General features: G+C 38.5%; 2 protein-coding genes across 2 annotated transcripts; both read left to right on the forward strand.

The window, feature by feature from the left end:
• Nucleotides 1–419: 419 nt before the first annotated feature.
• On the forward strand, nt 420–8,743 carry LOC311300568 (serine protease 27-like). The gene is made up of 8 exons (XM_084424913.1): nt 420–658; nt 4,010–4,030; nt 4,131–4,299; nt 4,399–4,667; nt 4,759–4,904; nt 6,811–7,024; nt 7,106–7,219; nt 7,929–8,743. The coding sequence occupies exons 1-8, from the start codon at nt 610–612 to the stop codon at nt 7,931–7,933; spliced, it is 987 nt and encodes a 328-aa protein (XP_084281039.1). The 5' UTR covers nt 420–609; the 3' UTR covers nt 7,934–8,743.
• A 2,557-nt stretch (nt 8,744–11,300) lies between these two features.
• gpr84 (G protein-coupled receptor 84) lies at nt 11,301–16,856 on the forward strand. The gene is made up of 3 exons (XM_084424904.1): nt 11,301–11,331; nt 13,466–13,718; nt 14,813–16,856. Exons 2-3 carry the CDS (start codon nt 13,696–13,698, stop codon nt 16,050–16,052), a joined length of 1,263 nt encoding a protein of 420 aa, XP_084281030.1. The 5' UTR covers nt 11,301–11,331; nt 13,466–13,695; the 3' UTR covers nt 16,053–16,856.
• Nucleotides 16,857–17,510: the final 654 nt, after the last annotated feature.

A 17,510-nucleotide genomic window follows, 5' to 3' on the forward strand; every position in this document is an offset into this window, starting at 1 on the left:
TTTCCATACGTAATCATTCACTACAGCCCATTGTCTGTGTCTGAAAATTAAGGGCATTGTTGTCATGGCTTTTGAGTAGTATGTTTTTTTTTTCCTTCATGCATATGTTAAAAGAAAAAAGACAGAAAGAATGTGTTGTCATGATGTCTTAAGATATTTTCCTTTGCCATTCCACATTTTTGCCTTTTCTTCTGAAATACACGTTGTTGGGCCAGTTTGAAATTCTTTTGAAAAATTATGAAACATGATGACCTATCAAATGAGCAGAAAGTTATCTGTGACTTTTCTGACAAGGACCTAATAGATGTTTCCTGTTGCATGTCTGCACAATCATACCTTAACAATGCCCACAACAAGTACAGACTGTGAAAAATGTTCTCAGTGAAGTGTGGTTATTTGCTTGTCTTCTTTGACATAAAAGAATGTGAAGAATGAAACAGAGTGACAAAAAAATGGAGGAAGTGCATTACGAGAAAAGAAGTGGGCAGGTGAGTGAGTGACAAGAAGAGCAGTTTGAGAAACACATATAAAAGGGACTGTAAGAGTCACTTTGTACCAAATTACCACCAGCATCCATTCTGCAAAGGAACACAGAGTGACTGTGTGAAGATGTGGAGATCAACGTGTGTGACTTTGACCCTGCTCATGTGTGTAAAAGGTAAGGTCTCATGATATATCTATTAAAGCTAGGCTAACTGTTAACAAAGACATAATACTAAAAAAGTGAATATATTTTTGTTTTCTTTGTGGCACAGGACAAAAGAGCAGTCTAAGGGCAATGAAAATAATGACTCATAACAGAGTCTTTTATATATTTTTACTTTTGATATTTAACCATTCGAAGCATGCGATCGCACCGGTGTGATTAGAACATTCAGTGCGTCACGTTATCAACTGCTAAATTAAAATCTGCGTTCGGGCTTTGGCTGGCAGCGCTAGTCATAGGCTATAGCCTCAACACTGTTCTGTGTTTTTAACCATATAATGTTTATTTTATGTTTCTGACATTTAAATATAGATAGGCCTAAGTACTAGCAAAACATGTGAATAGTTTGTTAAATATAGGCTACACTGATGACTGTAGAAGCGGCAATAATCCTTTCAAATGAATTTAACGAGTCCAGCGTGTTTTATTGATATCCGATTTTCTACACATTGCGTAGTAAAGTTTACTCTAATGTTAGATAGGCTATTGAATAGTGCCCCAAAGTTGTCATTATAAAGTTTTAATGTAAATAATAATAATAGTTAGGCCTATTTTTATTTGAGGTTATAGTTTTTCCACATTGAAACAGTTTTGTTGTAAGAATCCTCCCTCCCTAAGTGGTGCAACTTAAAAATAAGTGCATGACTTACTCATTAACATTAAAATTGTAGTTCAGTAAAGTACAGGCAAATTCCAAACGGAAGTGTTATGCCCAACTCCCTTTGAAGGGCAGAGCCCTTGAAGTGGGGACATTGGAGGGAGCACTTGCTGATTAGCTGTTCTTATGACAGGAATTTCTTATTATTGCAACATAACTGTTGCAAATAAATATATTTATAGAATCACCCATGTAATGTTTAAATAAGTTTCATAAATAAGAAATGTGTTAGGTAATGCAGGGTCCAAAGATGAGACAGCACATTTTAAAGTTGAGAGCAGAGAAATACACTCACACAAACACATAACACAATTTTAAAAAACATAATTTTTTAAAAAAATTTATACATAAAATGTATATATGTGATGCGATCTGGGAAAACCCGTCGGATGTCGCGCTGGGCCGTTTTCAGTAAATTCCAAAATAGTTTGAATGTCAGTTTTTTTGTCAAAATTTTTTTTCCATTAAATTATTATTCTATAACATCTTTTCTCTTATCTCTGAAAATATCTTGGCAAAATTCCCTTGTTTAGTGCAGAAAAACAGCGATTTATAGTGTCAAGCTGAAAATACTCTCTTTCTCTAATGCATTCTATGCGACCATTAACGCCCGGCAGAGGTGAAAAAAACAAAACAATCGCCGTATATCCCATACACCTGTCCGTCTCGTAACACTACAAAGATAGTTTACCTTTAAAATAAACCACATACATGTACAGTGAATGTGTATAGTGCGCATTTCGCGCCAATCCTGTTTAAACTATAACGTCACGCAGTTTCATAACAATCGCGAGATGGACGCGTCTCAACGGTGACAGTTATTTAAACCTGTTTTTCTTAAAATTCCGTTCCAGAAAATCATAGAGATCGGCCGACTTCAGATAAACATAACTTCTGCTACCAACAAGCTATGATAAAAATAAAAACAGATTTGGAAAGGGCTTGATACCAGCATCCATATGATATCAAAACCTGTAATAGGTAAAATTTCACCATGTGGTGGGTTTTCCCAGATCGCATCACATATATTTGTGTGTGACAGTGTATTTCTCTGCTCTCAACTTTAAAATGTGCAATCTCATCTTTGGAGTTTGGACCCTGCATTACTAACGCATTTCTTACTTTATGAAACTTATTTAAACATGAAATGGGTGACTCTATAATTGGAGATACATTTCAAAAAGTTAAAGTCTCCCTTTAGACAATAATTTCATCCTTTAAAACTCATCTTTGATCACCAAAATGACTTTGTGCTGGTGCCTGGTGGTAAAGTCAAAATCGCGTTGCATTGTGGTATATGGAGCTGCCTCAAGTGTAGGCTACATATCAGACTCGCTCCCTCGGTCAAATTCGAGGGGTCGATGACTAATTAGGCAACATCGTTACTCTTCCTTGGTAACAGAATTTACCATTTTAAACTTTTTAGCCAAAAACTCCACTTGCTAGCATAAATGCTAAGAGCACATGGCACGAATGAAATCATTATAAGACTTTTAAACAATTAACCCACTGTGTGATCAGAGATCAGTTCTGTTTTCCCCTTGATATTGTGGTAACAATTTTGACGTTTAACAAAATAATTATTGGTGTAAGAACTTTTTAGATTAAAATATTTTCTCAGGAAGAGCACACATACCTTTCAGTCCTTCAGATCTTTCAGTGAGGTAAAGTGACATACTTTTCTGTATCTTACATAGTAGTGGGATGATAATTCCGGCAAAGCAGGAAAAAATAATTACTTTGGACACCAAATGTAGCCTACCTGCAATCATAGAATCACCCACATAACACAAATGTGTGAAATATATCACGAACAAAACAAAACAACTTGAATTGCTTTGTTTGTAAGGACAGTGTCGCATAGGCTACCCTTCGTGAAGGCATCTAACGTTAGTTGTTCACTTTCGTTTGGAAACCGAAATTTCGTTCATCTTCGGAGCACAAATGAAATATTTCTGCCCCTCCATTGGGAGCACAGTCAAGGTCCAGAACGGTAATAAAGACATCATAAAAGTAATCCATGTGTCTCCAGTGGTTTAACCTCAATTTTATATAGCAACGCGAGTGATTTTATTTACAAAATGATATTATCTTAAGTGCGTTTGCCAGCACAACACGCATGCGTCGTGGTGCTCCCCCTACTGGGTCGCAGCGCAGGTCAATATTTTTGTAAATAAAGTGGTAAATTGGTGTGTGTGTGTGTGAGTATACAATGCCTTTTCACGCTTTGACTGAAATAAGAAAAATCGCAGTGTACATCCAGGTTCACAGTGACTATTTTTACATAAGATTCAAAGCAAAAAGGTTTGTGAGATAATCTGTTAAATTCTCTTTCTGGGCAACATTCTTCTAATAATCCAAAAAAAATATTTATATCTTGTGTTACTTTTACAGAAACCTATAGATGTTTTATATTGTGAGCCACACCTACCATGCATATGGAATGTAGGCCTACTTGCAGGATGTCTATTGTTGAATAAGGAAAGAAGGCTGATTTAAACCTGTTTGCCCAGAGATGTTTTCTACATGTTCAGTCTCACAAGTTTAATCTACCATTATCAGAGCAAGGATTTCTGACAGTGTCATTATTAAGGAAAACATCTAAATGAATTATTCTAATGTGCACTTTATTTCTGCCCTTGCAGGTTCACTTTCTCAGCTGAATGGTAAGAGCTTTTCTCTTTCTTCAGATGTCGACATCAAGTCAAATAATTAATGTAGATATGCTAATGTGAACAATCACTCTCCTCTCTTTCTCTCTCATAGTTTGTGGACAAGCCCCTCTAAACACCCGTATTGTGGGTGGTGTGAACGCTCCCGATGGGTCGTGGCCGTGGCAGGTCAGTCTGCACAGCTCTACCTATGGAGGTCATTTTTGCGGAGGCTCTCTCATCAACAATGAATGGGTGCTGACGGCAGCTCACTGTTTACCTAGGTAAAATTCACATCAAAACACGTTTTTAATATTTATTTATTTATTGGTAGAAGGTACTTGGTATATTGTTTTGTTCTTCTCACTTACATGACTATCTAGTGTGACCTTATCCAGTCTGCGTGTGTACTTGGGAAGGAAGACACAGCAGGGATCCAATGCCAATGAAGTCATGAGAACTGTGAGAACGAAAATCGTTCACAGCTCTTACAACAGCAACACAAATGACAATGACATCGCTCTGCTGCGCCTTTCCTCCACTGTTACCTTCAATAACTACATTAAACCTGTTTGTCTGGCAGCCCAGAACAGTGTCTTCAGTGCCGGCACCAGCAGCTGGATCACAGGATGGGGAGATGTTCAGTCTGGAGGTAGAAAACACACACAAACTCATAAATTCACATTTGCATCAAATTATAACATCATTTATTTATAATTATGTGTGCGTTTGTGTACGTTCAGTGAGCCTACCTGCTCCTGAGACTCTGCAGGAAACTATGGTTCCAGTCGTGGACAACACTCGATGTAATACTCTGCTGGGTTCTGGATCTGTTACCAACAACATGATCTGTGCTGGTTTAACGCAGGGAGGCAAAGACACCTGCCAGGTACAACAAACCCCAACCAGATTATTACTACTGTTAGGGGTTAACAGTTTAGGACCCAAGGACCAGATGTTTGAAAGAAGACACGGAGTCAGAATTATAAAAAATTGAAGAAAAGTTTTACTGAAGATAGTTTGCAGTTTCATCAGCAGAAGTCAGCTTCAAGACTCACACAGGAGTTCGTAGGCCGCCCCACTTACAGTTACAAAGATCACAGCAGTTATACCATTTGCAAGGTCTAAGCTACGTCATTGCTTACAGGTTGAATGATTCTCATTGGCTAAGAAATAGATAAACATAGTAATTTTCCACACATATACAAATAGACTGAAGCATATCTCCATAGATTATGCAGCTGACACTCGGACCCTGAAGTTAGGCACTTCCAGGTCGCAGATTTGGGTTGCTGGGCGCCAACATGTCCCAAACAACAACTCAGTCAATCTCCAATAATGCCAGTGGTTCCTTAACTTGTAACTAAGAAGACTAACACACACACCAACACAGTTCCAAGGTTGGATTTAGCTAGGCTCTAACTATAAACAGGAGTCCTGTCTCAAAACATCAAGATAACAAGTTCTTTCTCTCAAGGATAGGACACTTTAGTCTAAAGGGAACATATAGAGCTGGTAAGTCCCGCCCCTTTCGCTAACCCCACTGGACCTCTAGGTTGAAAAATCATCAATGCAAGTGAATGTGAGAAAATAATTATTTTCTGGTCCCGTTTGAATTTTGCCATGAATGTGAACATATGTTGTCTGTGAATTTTTAATATAATTTTTCGTGTGAAGAATGCTACAATTTAGCGGGTAGAAGTTTGATACGGTTAGACTTTGTGTGAGAGCACTTTGTGGACTACAACTCTTCGCTGCTTTCGACGCGTTTGAAAGAAAGAACAGCCCATTTGGTTTGAATGGTGACATTTGGGTACAAAACACACAGGCATCTCGATCTGTCTCCATAGATTATCGCAGCATTAGCACCGTGATTTGACAAGTGGAGGGAAAATGTGTTATGGGGTGACGTCACATAGGCGACATGTAGTCTTTCTCGTTATGTCTCTTCCACAACTGCTAGCCAAAGAATCATACAATATACTGTCAAACTCGTAACATGAAAAATTATATAAAAAATTCACAGACAACATATGTTCACATTCATGGCACAATTCAAACGGGACCAGAAAATAATTATTTTCTCACATTCACTTGCATTGATGATTTTTCAACCTAGAGGTCCACTTGGGGTTTTACGGATGGGCGGGACTTACCAGCTCTATAGGCTTTAACTGAGAAATGGTCCCAAACTATTGGCTTCAATGACCCCTATTTGTTTTAACAAGTTGAAGACCTTTCTCAAACACAAAACATCTCCCTATTTCATTTCTGGAAGCCGGGCTAAATAAGCAAGCACTGTTACTGCATTCAGATATCAAATACAGACATTAAAGAATACATGAAAAGAACATTTCAGTGATCACACTGGTAACTTCTATAACAAAGTAAAATCTCCAGAGAAGTCATTCAACTCATTTGATATTTAGAAGGAAAAATATTGATTAATACCTTGATTATAATCACTCTTTACATATACATTGAAGCAGCAGTGGATTCCAATCCCACCCCCTTCACTACAAATAATCTAAGCTTGTACAGCTACCGTGAACATTCAAGATAGCATTTTAAAACCTACTGTATATTTCTGGAATTCACATTGCTCATTTAGTGTAAATGCTTGATGTTGAATAGCTCCAGTAGTGTAAATATACATGAAACACAAGGGCTGTAGTGCTCCTGTGGGGCACAGGTTGGAGTGCGGACCCGGACTGCCATTTTCCTGTTGCATGTAACTGTCCCATCTTGATAAAATAGTCCATCTCCTTTGTCTTTCTTTTTGTCCCTCTCTGTAGGGTGACTCTGGTGGCCCAATGGTGAGTAAGCAGTGTACAGTGTGGGTTCAGGCTGGTATCACCAGCTGGGGGTATGGCTGTGCTGATCCCAACTCTCCTGGGGTTTACACCCGCGTGTCTCGATATCAGTCTTGGATCACGAACAACATCGTTCAGAACCTGCCGGGATTTGTCACCTTCAACCCCCCAAAATCATGCTCCTCTGCCAGCCTAAGTAAAACTCTCTCTCAGACACCTAAACACATATATCCACTCAAAGCATACTTGTTTGATTAATGCTTTTTTGTATGCGCAGCCTCAACCTCCTGTAGCGGAAGATGCAATGAGAAGTATAACTCTTCAAATCGCTGCAACTGCAATACTAACTGCACAACAAAATGCTGCAGTGATTATAGACAGCATTGTGCCGGTAAGCCCAAACACATTCATTTCCATAATACACAAAGAAACACAAACATAATTCACTTATAAAAGAGTTGTAGCCTTAAAAGCAACCTATCAAACCGCATGGCATCTGCAAACCAGATTACTTTACTTTTTTGCAATTACTTGAGGTGATTGTTAATGGAAGTATGTATGAAGTCAGTGTTTTTGTCTTCATTTTGAAAAGTATATCTATTGTTTTGTATTCATTTCACGAGTTCACCTGCCTATTCAGCCTTAAAATTAAACTAACTTGGCTTGCTGTCCTTGGATGAGGCTCGAACCTGAGGCTTGGCTCGAGCTCTGAGTAAAAAAAAAAACTATAACGGAACTGCGCATTGGAGGAGAGAGAAAAATGTAGGGGGAGAAGGAGGGCTGCCTGAAGAATTTGTCAATGGGATGACGCGGTGTCTGCTGCTTTTATAGTATGCTCGTAATGATGATTGACGGGACTGAATGTTTTAGGCTCCTCCCGAACCTACGTTTGGAACCTAATTTTCAACCTAAAATTCTTGAAATGTCTTGCTTTGAAATGTTTTATTATTTTATTATTACCATTTTATTTGGTTGGCTATGTTTTATTGCTGCACACCATAACATGCATTAAACATAGGCTACACTTTGCATGTCCAAAAAGCGAAGACCAAAAGTAATCTTTCTTGCTCCAACTCACTTTTGTTTTTGTGTCTCTGCAGTGTGAAGTATGTCATAACTCCCTGGATTATTCAAAAACAGGCTAAGAGATTTTACTTCAGCGCTGCTTTGGAAACGTTGCACAGTGCAAACAGTCTGTCAAAGATCTGCTGCACTGACTTCACTCAGGGGTGTAAATGTATATTGTTTATGTTCAACATAAGTTTAATAACAGCGCTTACCTCACTCCAGTCTATTTTTACCTCTCTCTTTTGTTTTTCTCTCTTTCCAGTTGTAGCATGTAACCAGCTAGATTAATTGTAGACACTTTAAACTTTTTTTCTTCATTTAGCTTATTTTTTATGTATATTTCTTATATAAAAATGTTAGGCTATATATAACAATGACATGGAATTTAAAATTGATGTCTTCATTTGTGATCACAGTATGTTTCTGCTGAACAATTAGTGGGAATTTCTTTGAGTTTTATGTCAATAAATTCTTGAACATATATCGTTTTTATAATAAGCAATATATGTATAATGATATCATGGATTTGATAAGAATGGTTAAATACTTTTAAACACTGTCTGTCTTTTAATGCTGTAATAAATCTCTCCAACAGGGAGCAATGTGAGCACAGGTAGATACTTACTACATAGCCTACATATCATAACACAAATTGTGTCGCTGCGTCCCAATTCGCATACTATCCGTCCTAAATAGTATTCGAAAATAGAATTAGTACATCCCAAATCATAGTATGTTGAAATGAGTGTTCCAAAGTTACCCGGATGGTCTACTATTTTCCGGTCAGAATCCGGAGTGCAGATCGATGCGCACTCTAACCGACTCTAATAAAGGTGATGAGACATGTTGTGGCAAATTCATAGTTCTTTTTGGTTCAGGTCTCAAAGAAGTTTCTCAGAGTCGAGGTTCCAGGTCAGAAGAATTAACTTTATTGACAAGCAACAAAGTGAGAAGCCGGCTGGCCATCCGGACATCTAAAGTTACAATGGCCAGTGTTCATGTCTTATACTTTTTCTTATCGCTAGGTGCCCAATGGGCACCCTCAAATCTATCTCTTCCCCTCTGTCACGCCTGGTGACCTTGACACAGTTAGACATGTCTTCTCAATTGGTCAAACCCCACATAATGGTGCTTTGTTTCATACAGTATTTTTGACACTCTGCATGTCTGGGTATTTTTCCATTCTCTCATCTTTTTCAGACCTATTTTTTCATGCTTGTCATTTTCATTACATCATACTTAGACATGAATCAAGGAAAATTCTCCAACAGACACAGGGCAACTTTTTGAGTAATGTTTGGTGGGCAATCTTGCCGAGCGATTGTTGCTTGGGCACTTTCCCATTGAAAATGGGCAATACATTTCTATCTGGATATCAGTCGTGGGCCCTGTGTCTCATCTGGTTGCCCGTTGACGGCAACATTGCTCAAAAAGTTGCCCTGTGTATCATCAACGGCTAATATTGCCCACAACCCATCGCGCGTTGTACGAGGATTCGGGTAGAACTACAAACACGAGTGAAAAGTGTTAAAAAACTACAGACATGGAGGACGAAGACCGGCGGTTAGCCTATGTAGAGAGATAAAGGGGTTTGATTGAGTAATTATCAGTATCTAACCTGACGAAAATTGATTTATTCAATGTTGTCTACATTTTTTTCTACATTCAATGTTGTCTACAGTGAACTTTTGTAAAGATACGTTTAATCATTAACTTTTAAATGCATCATTATATGCAAAATGCAAACACATGAGGAGAGTCTCTGCATGAAAGACCCACGACTGGCAGATGAACGTGCAACTACATTTCTCTCCGAAACTGTATGGAAATTAAATTAGATTGAATGGCCGAGTCTACGAGTCCGTAGGCCGTCCCATTCAGCATTTTAACGCTCTGAAGTGTGATCAGCAGCGCCCCCTTTGTACCCTTGAAGCGGTCTTCCGCGAAGCCCGCATAGATGCAGGCTCCACACACTTTAACTACCCAGGAATCCTTGCGAAAGGCCAATCAGACAACGGATGGGAGGAGATTTCGCTCACGGATAATTGTTGACATGCCTGAGAAGAAAATATTACGGTTTTTATGACCTAGATGTACATTTTACCAGTTGTTACCTACAGTTTATACAAACATTATAGTCATCAAGCAGTGGTTGATGTCTCAAACATAATAATAGTGCGTTGAATAATACGATCACATTATGATTGATTAAATAAATAGAACCATCAGGGCTTTACTGAGTCATATGTAAACATAGTATGAATATTGAAACCTGTAAATTCATCTGAAACTCATGCACATTTTCATTATGTGTTAAAATTGTAATCTTAGTTCAAATGGAACATTATGTATTATTATGTACAACTGTATACATCATTTAAATAAGCATGATGTAACTATTGTCTAATGCCCAGGTGGCATGCACAATATCAAAATATAGAACTGTAAAATTAGGCTGCGTAGTTGACATGGAGATAAGACGTCGGAGTGCAAAAATGTGATTTCTCCTGTCCAACAACAACCAGACCGTTATTTCGATTAATTTATTTTATTTTATTACGATCGAGTCTGTCCCAAAAATACCTCTCAATGCGCCCTCGTGTACTCGCGCCAAGGGCCCTATAGGTCTGCACTACATGACGTCACCAAAGTGTGGACTCTGAGGAAGTCCACAAGTCCGGAGTGTGCCATTTGGGACAGGGCCTATGAATGCACTGGTGTCAGACATTCCCAAGGAGATTAGTCATTTTTGGCGAACAGGTGAAATATCTGAGAGCATGACAAAAGGGACTGCAGTATGCATTCGAGGGATATATCCACGACATAATATGCAACCGATTAGAGAATAATTTAATCAAAATTGAAGCTAAAGCCTATAGGTCCCAGTGCAAGCAGCAGCCGCCTCATTCGCTGACCATTCAAATGGGAAACACACAAATGAAGGAACAGCTATGTTCATGCACAGCAGGGTAAGTGAAATTTGAAAATAATCTAATAATTATAAATCAAACAGCTTATCCATAAATCTTGTGGAATAAACACAAGACATTAGCCTTTGCACTGATAACATTCTCCCGCTTAAATTTTTAGCGCGCCAGTCTACTGCTCACACATCGTGGAGCAAACGTAGGTGTTTTTGTTAATCCTGTCATCACGGAATTTCTCCCCTTGGGTTTTAGGTTTCGGGAAGGAAAAAAAATTCCACCCCCCTGCCCAAACTTTTAGGATACCGGGTATCAGATTTGCACAACGCTTCGGCAAGTTTCCCTCGCTCGAAAGCTTGCCAGACCTCCCTCGCCTAGTTACGGTTGCTAAGCCACGATTGGCCTGTGGCGGTTTTCGGGCGTGGCTTAGCGAAGGGTCCACGTGATTCTACTACAATGTCTTCAGAAAGTTTCGTTCACCCACAGAGGAAACTACCACTTTGAGCACAGAGTAAGTCATGATCTCCTGTTTTAATGTTACAACAAATTCACAACTTGTTTGACACAAACAGTGCCAACTTGACTGCTGTTAGATAATGTTTCACAGATCATTGGCATCAGTTTTTCATGAGTGTCTGTAACTTAGCCAACAGTTTTACAGCCTGTTCACTGACACCACCTGCTCAGCACAAGTAGTCTAGGCCTAGTATAGTCATATTTTCGTTATCACACGATGATTGACAGTCACATTATAAACAACTCTCTCTCCAAATAGGCTTAATAATTTTATTAGCACTAAATACATAAAGTGTATTGCATAGTCGATGTTATAGGTCACTTTTAAAATCATGTCAAATTTTATAATTGGATGCATGCGGCAAATCTGTCCGTTAAGATGACGTAGTATGTCCCAAAGCTTGCCTGCTCTTTTGCTACACACTCAAAAGTATGTATTTTTTCTTCACAAAAATAGTACATACTTTTAGGGTGTAGGGACGCAGCAGGACTTTTGACCTTTTGACAACACACCTGTCTGTAATTATCAAGTGCTCCTGAAAATCTTAATTAGCTGGTTCAGGTGTGTTTGATCAGGTTTGGTGCTGAACTTTGCAGGAAGGTAGATCTCCAGGAAGGATTGGGACATTCAAAGAATGGTGTTGCAGTCCCCATGAATGACGTACTGTATTGAGTGTATGAAGTGTCCAACATTCCACACTTTTTTTGGGGAGGAGTTAAATAAGTTAATTATCTGAGTATTTAAAGTGCACTTTCTTGTTGGAATTTTTAGTGTGAATACTCTAATCACACCATTTATACAACAAAAGGGCACATAATAGTTGATTTATTAACATATTTAATTAATTAACACAGTTTTCTTACTCTATTGGGATTCACTGACTTTGTTCGAAGTTGGAAAAAATTAAAAAGTTGGAAATGGAAACTAGTCCTCATCCTCTCTTCCTCTCTATCCCATTCATCCACTCAAAACAACCATAGTAATCAAGACATCTACAACACCACCATTCTTAAAGATGTGCACATGGCAGCTTCAGAGGTCAAATGTCAGCGGATGAAACTATTGTGTAAATACCTGTCTGTCTGTTTTGTCTGAGTGAAAAGATGGATGAGGATCAGTCAAAGTGCACTAATGAACAACTTAAATTACATTAAACTGACATAAATTTTTTTCCGTTGAATCTTGTATAACTTATAAAAAAATTAAAAAAAGGTTGAAAATTGCTTAACTTATTTTGATAAGCTAAAGCAATGTAAAAACACGTTATCATAACTTATTGATCATATAATTTTTACAGTAAATATGCAAGAAAATAAAAATCTTAAAGTGTCATAAATATTTAGTATTCCAAGAGCATAAAAATCATGCTAAAGTGTATCTGTCTGTCTGTCTGTCTAGCTTGCTTTCTGAACCTGGCATTGCACAAATATTGTTGGCTCTATGACGAATTGCTTTTGTTTCTCAGTTGTAAGTCGCTTTGGATAATAGCATCTGCTAAATGCATTCATGTTTTTGGGTGTTTTGGTGGTTTAGTTGTAAAGCATGCTTATCTTGAGCAAATACAGCTGTGCCATCATGATTTAGAGATTTAATTTCTGCAAAGCTGAAACTGAAATTTATTCCAAGTTCATTATATCAGTCTCTCCTGCCACTGATTTGCTTCATTTATGGACTTGTAAGAAACTTTACAAGCAAATAAACTGGCAGTGTTGCCGCAATTCAGTATGCACCGTTTATCAGCCAAACTGCTTGTATAAGTATATTTTGGTGTGTATTGTGTAAACACTTTGTTCTCTGTCATATCGTGCTGGTATCATAAACCTTCATTTAAAAACCAAACTGACAATTATGTTTCAGCGAAGATGGTGGTTGTTAGAATTGTTTGAACAGTTTCAACCTTAATGACTTATTACGTAAAAGAGGAACATACAGAAGAGAACAGTGTTGACAGAAATGCTAAATTTTATTTGATTAGCCAAGCTGCTTTCTGAGATCTGAATCATCAAAGTAGAAAGTTTGCTTATTTTGCAAAGATTGCAAAGTTTTTTTTTTATTTTTACCAACTTTCCTTTTCTTTGTTGCTTCATATCTATTGGCAAAATACCAATACTGTGTAAATTTCTTCCAGGATTGTGAAACAGGGTTGAGTTGGCTCACATCGGAGCACGAACGTCTCAAACACATGCAGTGTTGTGTTAAAACATCAGTACAGCTTTGAGGCGGTGGAGGCGTGTCTGGAGGGAACGGAGAAAAAACAGACATTTGTACGCAGAGACAGACAGTGATAAATAAAAAGGGGAACAAAGTAGGGATAGCTATAAAATCAGGAAGGTCCAAAAGAGAACCAGAGAACAGAGGATGGAAGCCACAGCTGTAGCAAGGTAAGCCACTGACAGCCTAAAAGAACCTTTTTTTTCTTCTTTTTTTTTACTAATGAATCTTTTAACTGTGTGTTGTTGTTTTTTTTTAAAATGGATGTCTGACATTCGTTCTACATTTAATTTATATATGCTTAGCTTATAGGCTATATTTGCAAATGTACTGACACAGACAGAGATATGTAAGACCTGTCGCCATTTAGTTCAAGTTGTTTCAATCATGACTGACTTTCTTCTGTGGAAATGTTTAAGTGTTCTGTTTGGTCCATCAAAATATCTTAATTAAAATGTTGGGTGAACCTGCCCATCCCTATAATTTCTTATAAAGCACACCAAAATAATTTACTCTCATCTAATGAGAGATAACTAAAGGATAAATAATTGTACAACTTACTAAGAAATAAAGAGCGATGTTGTTCTGAATATTTCTGTGATCCGGACGTGAGTGGGTAATCGTCAGCCTTGAAGCGGCGCTTTAAATCGAACACATCTATTGAGTACCTACTTCTAAATGTCTTCTCAGTAGTTTAAAATTGTTGTGCTTCAAATTAAGTGATACAATACAGTTGAAAATGTTGTACAAAATACACATAGCCTACTCATATTTGCACCAATAAAATGACACTTTATCAATTTGTTTTACTACCAAATGACATGTAATATCTATAGCCTAATTAATTTAACTTACAGTGGGATTTTTTTTTGTGTGTGAAAAATGTGATTAAATGTGATTTCGGGGCATTTGCATTTGGGTATATATATATATATATAAAAAAAAAACTCAATTTAATGATTTAATTTAATGTGTGTCTCAGTTTATATTAAGATCAAAAGGGATTCTATTAAAAAGTTGTGGCAGTTTGGAAGTGAGCGGTGTATTTTGAGATTTCGGAGGTGTTAAAGGCAACAGGATGTGGTATATAGTGACCTTAAATTGCGGCATCCAGTCACAGGTTCACGAAGAATAATGAAACCAGCAGCCCTTAAAGTGAAATGTAGTCAATAAAACACTTACGTATAGCCAGGTTGTTTGTGCTTTGAGGCCACGTGGATGTTACATTGATATTTGATGAGCTTAACGTTTCGTTTCTTTTTAGGATGTGGAACGACACCGATTATCTGAGAAATGATTCCTTTTCTTGTGCGTCGCCCTCTGTAGAGGGCTACCGTTATTTTGGCGTCCTCTTGGGATCGGCTGTGACCATTGTAGGAACCATAGGGAATATTCTGACGGTGCTCGCCTTTGCTACTGATGTCAACCTGAGGACACGTTTCAATGTTCTCATAGTAAATCTCGCCTTCGCTGACCTCCTATACTGCACCATGCTCCAACCTGTCAGCGTTGACTCGTATCTGCACCTGCACTGGAGGGGCGGAGCCACGTGGTGCCAGATGTTTGGACTCCTACTGTTCCTGTCCAACAGCGTGTCCATTATAACATTATGCCTCATCGCAATGAGCCGTTACCTGGTTGTTGCGCATCGCACTACTCGCTGTGCCCGTCTGCTCCTGTCCCAACGTGGAGTGGCGGTGCTCCTCATCTCCTCCTGGGTACTGGGTCTGGTCAGTTTCGCCCCACTTTGGCCCGTCTACGTGTTCGCCCCGCAAGTGTGCACCTGCAGTTTCCACCGCACTAAGGGCCGGCCCTACACCACCGTGCTGCTTTTCATGTACTTCTTCCTGGGCCTTGGTTGTGTGGGTCTTTTCTACTTTCTGATCTACCGCAAGGTGAGCGTAGCCGCCAAGGCTTTCCTGAAGTACAGGCCCAGTCGCCACTCATCAAAACGCAAGAGGGCTGAAGCCGAAGGGACGACAGATGACAGCGGGATCAGTGCCGGAGCCTCATCAACTCAAACAACTCAAAGCTGTGAGATCAGCAATGAAGGGACGGGAGCAGAGCAGCATAAGAACAGAGCGCAAGAAGGCCTCACAACCACACAAGAGTCAAACAACTCCATAAGTACAATTCAAAGTTCCTCAAATGGGGTAGAAACATCTTCTAAACCAGCTCCGGTAGCAATCCAGATCACTCCAGCTGCCAACTCAGGAGAGGACAATGAATTTAAACGCGTGACTCGGATGTGCTTCACAGTCTTTTTGTGTTTTGTCGGCTGCTTTGCACCATTTCTGCTGCTAAACGTCGCCGATAAGGCAAATCGCGCGCCACAGGTGGTTCATATGTTTTGTGCAAACCTCACTTGGTTAAATAGTTGCATTAACCCGTTGTTGTATGCAGCCATGAACCGGCAGTTTAACCAGGCCTACAAAGACCTGCTAGGCAAAGCTTTACATCCACTAACCTGGATATGGAGAAACCGTTGGTACACAATAAGATAAGCGATAATGAATTCATTTCAATCTGAATATGACTGAAAGCTACTGCTATTAAGTGATCTTGCTCTATATATGTTCAGTGATTTCACGTATTATGCATGATGAAATATGGAGATGCACTCATTGCATTTTTATTCTGAGGAGAACATCACAGTTCTCAGGTTTCTCTTTGTTCAGGTCCAACAGCTGTGTATTTTCATGTAGCCTAGTTATGCTCCGTTTTATTTTCCATTCACTTTTTAATTTTTTTATGTACTTTTTCAGATAGCTTGCACTTTAAAATTTAGCTAGTCATTTTTTTTAAGCATTGGGATTTTCCAGCTCTATCAAAGATTGGAAAGAAAACGTGTCATGTGGCTTTTCACTGCAAAAGCACAGAATTTCTCTTATTCATTTCCTCTTTTTTACTGATTGCACATAGGCAGAGTAATATGTGTGCCACCACCATGTGATTCATAATGACATAAAGAACATTTGTTACCTCTCGCACAAATGAACATGGACATTTAAAGCGGGGTGATGGAGAAAACAAGAACGGACATGACTCTCTGCTTCGTTTATTACCTCATATATGAAACCACAAGAGTTTCTTGTCCTCTTTTGCTTCCTGTGGTGTTTCTGTTTTGATATATACTGTGTAAGCTGGACCTCTAACACATGAAATAAGAGGTCGAATTTTTTAATATGTGTTGCACATCATGTCAGTGTTCTACAATTAAAACAAAAAAGATAACTCGTGTATTATGATTTTTCTGAATTGCTTCTTTTGAAATAAAGTAAATTAAAATGTAAAGTCAGCAAAAATGATATACGTATGCGCTCTTGCTTGTTGTGACATTTTGTATATTTTTTTTACTAGTGGGTGCAGGACACTATAGCTCATTTATGTAAGTGAGGATAACAAAATAAAGTAAACTGTGACATATTATACCCAAAAGTTCTTCATACAGTGGGCTACCAGTAAAAATGATTCAGACACTTTGACCTGACCATGTTTTGCTTGTTTTTTTCTTAAATTGCTAATGCGAACTTTTTACACCACAGACTGAACAAAATGAAGCATTTCTTCGTAATTGGTTGACCCAAATTGGTATTATCTAATTGTGAGCTTAAATTTAACAGCTGACAGCTATTCAAACTAATTCTTTTGTGAAACAGTCTAACAGAAGGATGACCAAAACCAGTGATTTGATAACTCTGAGTTCTTGTCATAATTTATTACCATTTTCTAAACTATAGCGATTTTGGTTTGACTGTATATGAGCTGCTGGCTAATCAAAGTCCCAAAGTAAACCCAGACAGCAACATAGTGTCTGGTGTGTGGAATACATTTGTACCTGATCTGGGCCGACACTAGGTTGCTGTTTGGGAAAGTCTGTCCCGATCCCATCCCTTTTCTCCTCACTTTCCTGTGTGGTTCTGTAAATAGAGACAAATAAGTTCAAAAGCAAAACAAAAAAA

The sequence above is a fragment of the Rutilus rutilus genome (assembly GCF_951802725.1).
Source record: "Rutilus rutilus genome assembly, chromosome: 12".
Classification (NCBI taxonomy): domain Eukaryota; kingdom Metazoa; phylum Chordata; class Actinopteri; order Cypriniformes; family Leuciscidae; genus Rutilus; species Rutilus rutilus.

Excerpts from the sequence above, each read along its gene's own strand:
- LOC311300568 (XM_084424913.1), top strand. The coding sequence starts at position 610 with ATGTGGAGATCAACGTGTGTGACTTTGACCCTGCTCATGTGTGTAAAA. Across the intron at positions 4,031-4,130 it reads TTCACTTTCTCAGCTGAATG|TTTGTGGACAAGCCCCTCTA; the intron begins GTAAGAGCTTTT and ends TCTCTCTCATAG. Across the intron at positions 4,668-4,758 it reads GGGAGATGTTCAGTCTGGAG|TGAGCCTACCTGCTCCTGAG; the intron begins GTAGAAAACACA and ends GTGTACGTTCAG.
- gpr84 (XM_084424904.1), top strand. The coding sequence starts at position 13,696 with ATGGAAGCCACAGCTGTAGCAAG. Across the intron at positions 13,719-14,812 it reads GAAGCCACAGCTGTAGCAAG|GATGTGGAACGACACCGATT; the intron begins GTAAGCCACTGA and ends GTTTCTTTTTAG.